This window comes from Sceloporus undulatus, chromosome 2 (assembly GCF_019175285.1).
Source record: "Sceloporus undulatus isolate JIND9_A2432 ecotype Alabama chromosome 2, SceUnd_v1.1, whole genome shotgun sequence".
NCBI classification, from domain to species: domain Eukaryota; kingdom Metazoa; phylum Chordata; class Lepidosauria; order Squamata; family Phrynosomatidae; genus Sceloporus; species Sceloporus undulatus.
Window position 1 is genome coordinate 77,051,343 of NC_056523.1, and position 3,560 is coordinate 77,054,902.

Consider the following 3,560-nt stretch of genomic DNA (forward strand, 5'->3'; position numbering starts at 1 on the left):
TCCTTCCTTCCTTCCTGGCCTCCCGCTCTGGCCCCATCGCTCCTCCCTTCCTCCTCTCCCTCAACGGCTCCTCAACCGTCCCCCGTTCCCTCCACCCTCTCCTTTCTCCTTTCTCCCCTCACTGACGACGACGACGACGACTGAGGCCCAGCCTCCCTCCCTCCCTCCCTCCCGCTTCCTCTCTCTCTCCCTTTGAGTGTGGAGGAGCCTTCCTGGGGCCGAGCCCGGTCCCACCCTTCCCCTTCTTCTCGATCTTCTCCTTCTTGGCCTCCTTTTCCCCCCCCCAGACCGCCTCTCTCCGGCCAGAAGCGGCCGCCAGGACTCCCCCGCTCCTCGCTCCGTCCGTCCGTCCGTCGGAGGGTCAGCCTGTGGGTCCGGAGGAGCCCCGCCATGGGCTGCACGGTCAGCGCCGAGGACAAAGCGGCCGCCGAGCGCTCCAAGATGATCGACAAGAACCTCCGCGAGGACGGCGAGAAGGCGGCCAGGGAGGTCAAGCTCCTGCTCCTCGGTGAGAGACTCGCCCTCCCGCCCTCCATGCCTCCCTCCCTCGGCTCCTGCTGCTGCTGCTGCTGCTGCTGCTGCCACACCCCTGGCCCAGAAGGGCTCTGAGCCCCCGGGGTTTTGGGGGTCACCCAGGGAGCCCCTCCGCCCTCTCCGTGGCTCCCTCCAGCCCTTCCCTGGCCAGCCTGGTTTTCTTGGCAAGCTTCTTCAGAGAGGGCTCTTGCCATTGCCTTCCTTTGAGGAGGAGGAGGAGGAGGAGGAGGCTGAGAGAGTGTGACTTGCCCAGGACTACTCCTAACAAGAGCACCTAAATGTGCTTGAAGGAGCCAAAATACTTCCCCATCTTACCCCCCTCCTTTGTTTTCTATAGACAACCCAGTCTGTAACCTGAACTGTCTGTGTGCAACACCCCCCAGCCCCCATTTCACAACCTTTAATCATCTCATCTCACAGACTTTCATTTTTGTTTCCTCTTTCAGGCTTGATTTATGTTGTCAGGTTAGTAGTACTGTAGTGGAGATGATGGTGGGGAGAAAAACAAGAGTCTCAACTGCAAATAAGGCAGGCCCAGCGCCACTCTCCTCAGAAACAAACAGACTGGGCTATTCTTCCCCTTTAGCAGCAAGGATAGTTTGAGTATTTCCTGGTGCTCCTGAGCTTCTTCTCACTTGGCCTGGTCTCCTTCCTTTTTATGAAGACCTCACTTTTTTACAACCCTCCCCTATTTATTTATTTATTTATCTTGAAAAAACATCATTGCACAAACTTGGAGAAGTCAAAGCAAACCAGAAGGTTTATGTTTGGACTCATTGTGTTTTTGGGAGAGTCTTTGTGAGAACAGTTAATGTGTGGAGGATATTTTCATGGGTTATGCAACGCCGCAGATAAGATGCTTTTTCTGGGCTGATTAATTTTCATGCATGAACGTCTTTGTGGCCTATTAAGTATGGCAAATGTAATGGTTAGGTTTGAGCTATCATCCTGGGCAAACTAGAGGACTGTAGGACTGGGAGCGTTTTTAGCATTTTAAAGAACAATCGTGGTGCAGAGTGTTGTTTTGTAATGCCGATAGGAGAGTGTCTTGGTTGGAGAAGAGAGGGGTGAAACATGTGACAGATTCACCGAAATGTACTGATAATGAGTTGTATCAACGGCTAATTCAGTGGCAGACCTTCCTCACCAGCCTAAAGCAACATGTGAAAATTAGCTTTCTGTTTGTTTTTGTTTTATGATGCCCTTTTAGTGAAGTTCTAGTTCTGACTGAAATGCCCTTTACACTCACAGCCCTCACTGCACTTCAGAAGGCAACTAATGAATTGTTTGGCATCGCAGCTCTTTGTCTCCTGACTTTAGAGAGGATAGTTGTTTTCACATCTCTTAAATAAGCGTTGACAGTGTTTTGGTTCTGCATGCTGTTTTCCGAAGTTATTGATGTACAGTCGCCCCTCCTAATGCGCGGATCTGGGATCCGTGCCCTTGAATATACGCAGAGGACCACCTCCTCTATTTGCAATGGCATATGCACAAGGGCACGTTCCATTCAAGCCTATGGGGCTTGAATAAGTGCAATCCTCTGTTTTCACGGGTGGTGGTGGTCCAGAACGGATCCCCCATGAAAACAGAGGGCCAACTGTAAAGAGCAATCCCATACAGTTGGCCCTCCTCATTTGCGACCTTGACTTTTGCAGATTTAATTATTCACAGATTTGATTAATATGTTATCTCTAGAAATCTCTAGGTCCTGCAGTGCGACTTTATGGCCGACTTTCACCAGAAGTTGCACTGAAGGACCCAGAGATTCCTCGAGAGAACACCTCTCTCGGTATCTTTAGGTCCTCCACTACAATTCTGTGGTCAGCCTCCAGTGGATGTCGACCATAAAGTTGTTCTTGAGGACCTAGAGTTTCCTAGAGAGGTGTTCTTTCAAGGTAAAAAAAAGTGGTTATTTATTTGTGATTCCCACATTTGCTGGGGTTAGGGCTGAAGGACCCCTGTGAATGTGGAAAAACCACAAATAAAAAAATCACTATTCTTTTTTTCCCGAGAGAACACCTCTCTAGGAATCTCCAGGCCTTCCATTGCAACTCTATGGTGAACATCTGCCAGAGGTTGATCATGGAATCATGTTAGAGGACCTACAAATGCCTAGAGAAGTGTTTTCTCTAGGAACTTCTAGGTTCCCCACCACAACTCTATGGTCAACTTTTGGCAGAGTTGCACAGAAGGGCCTAGAGATTCCTAGAGACAACATCTCAATCAAAACCACAAATAATCAAATCTGCAAAAGTCAAAGCCGCAAATGTGGAGTGCCCATAGTCAATGTCTATTTAGGACTAGCTCCCACTAGGTCCAGTTGGACTACTCCATGATAACTGTTCAAGGCTGGAGCCTTACAACTACACCTAAAAATATGCTGATTGCCATTTTTTAAAATCGTCCTGTTGTGTGTGCATCGTAAGTGGCATTTGTTAATCTAGTTTAAGCTCCTTCCATGTGCTGGTACATGAACAACATTATTTCTGAATTGTATGATAAATCCCCATAGAGGTGATCTGAATTGGAGGCTTTATTAATTGTTTTAAAGCTTAGAGTTTGTAATGAGGCTAATATGGTCAAAACCCAAAATAGCCCCATTGATTTTAATTGGCAGAATCTGTAGAAATGATCTTGGGGCTTTGGGCCCATGAACCAATGGCAAGTCTACTGCTCTAATCTCAGGCTAGCCTAGTATTTTTCACCCTTTCAGTCAAGGAGGGCAGCCATATTCAACCTTTGACATTCCATATGTAATACATTTTGAAAGAAAGAAAGAAAGAAAGAAAGAAAGGAAATAGCAATTAATTGAACCAGAAGATCAATACATTGGCCTGTAGTATAGAACATGTAAATTCATAAGATTGTCTTAATTGTGTGGCTGGATTTTATTGTAATTTTTGGTTGCAAACTGCCCTGTATAAAGAGTAGTTTACAGATACTTTAAATGAGGAGAGAATATAAATAATAATACTGTAATAATAATAATAATAATAATAATAATAATAATAATAATAATAATAATA

At 46.5% G+C, this 3,560-nt stretch overlaps 1 protein-coding gene across 1 annotated transcript in view; it reads left to right on the forward strand.

Annotated features, from left to right (window-relative positions):
• Window positions 1–167: 167 nt before the first annotated feature.
• The window catches only part of LOC121921537 (guanine nucleotide-binding protein G(i) subunit alpha-2-like), a 116,946-nt gene continuing 113,553 nt past the window's right edge, over window positions 168–3,560 (forward strand). Inside the window, exon 1 of the mRNA XM_042449759.1 lies at window positions 168–508. Coding sequence (XP_042305693.1) covers window positions 391–508 — 118 coding nt within the window. The 5' untranslated portion in view covers window positions 168–390. The remainder of the gene's footprint in view (window positions 509–3,560) is intronic.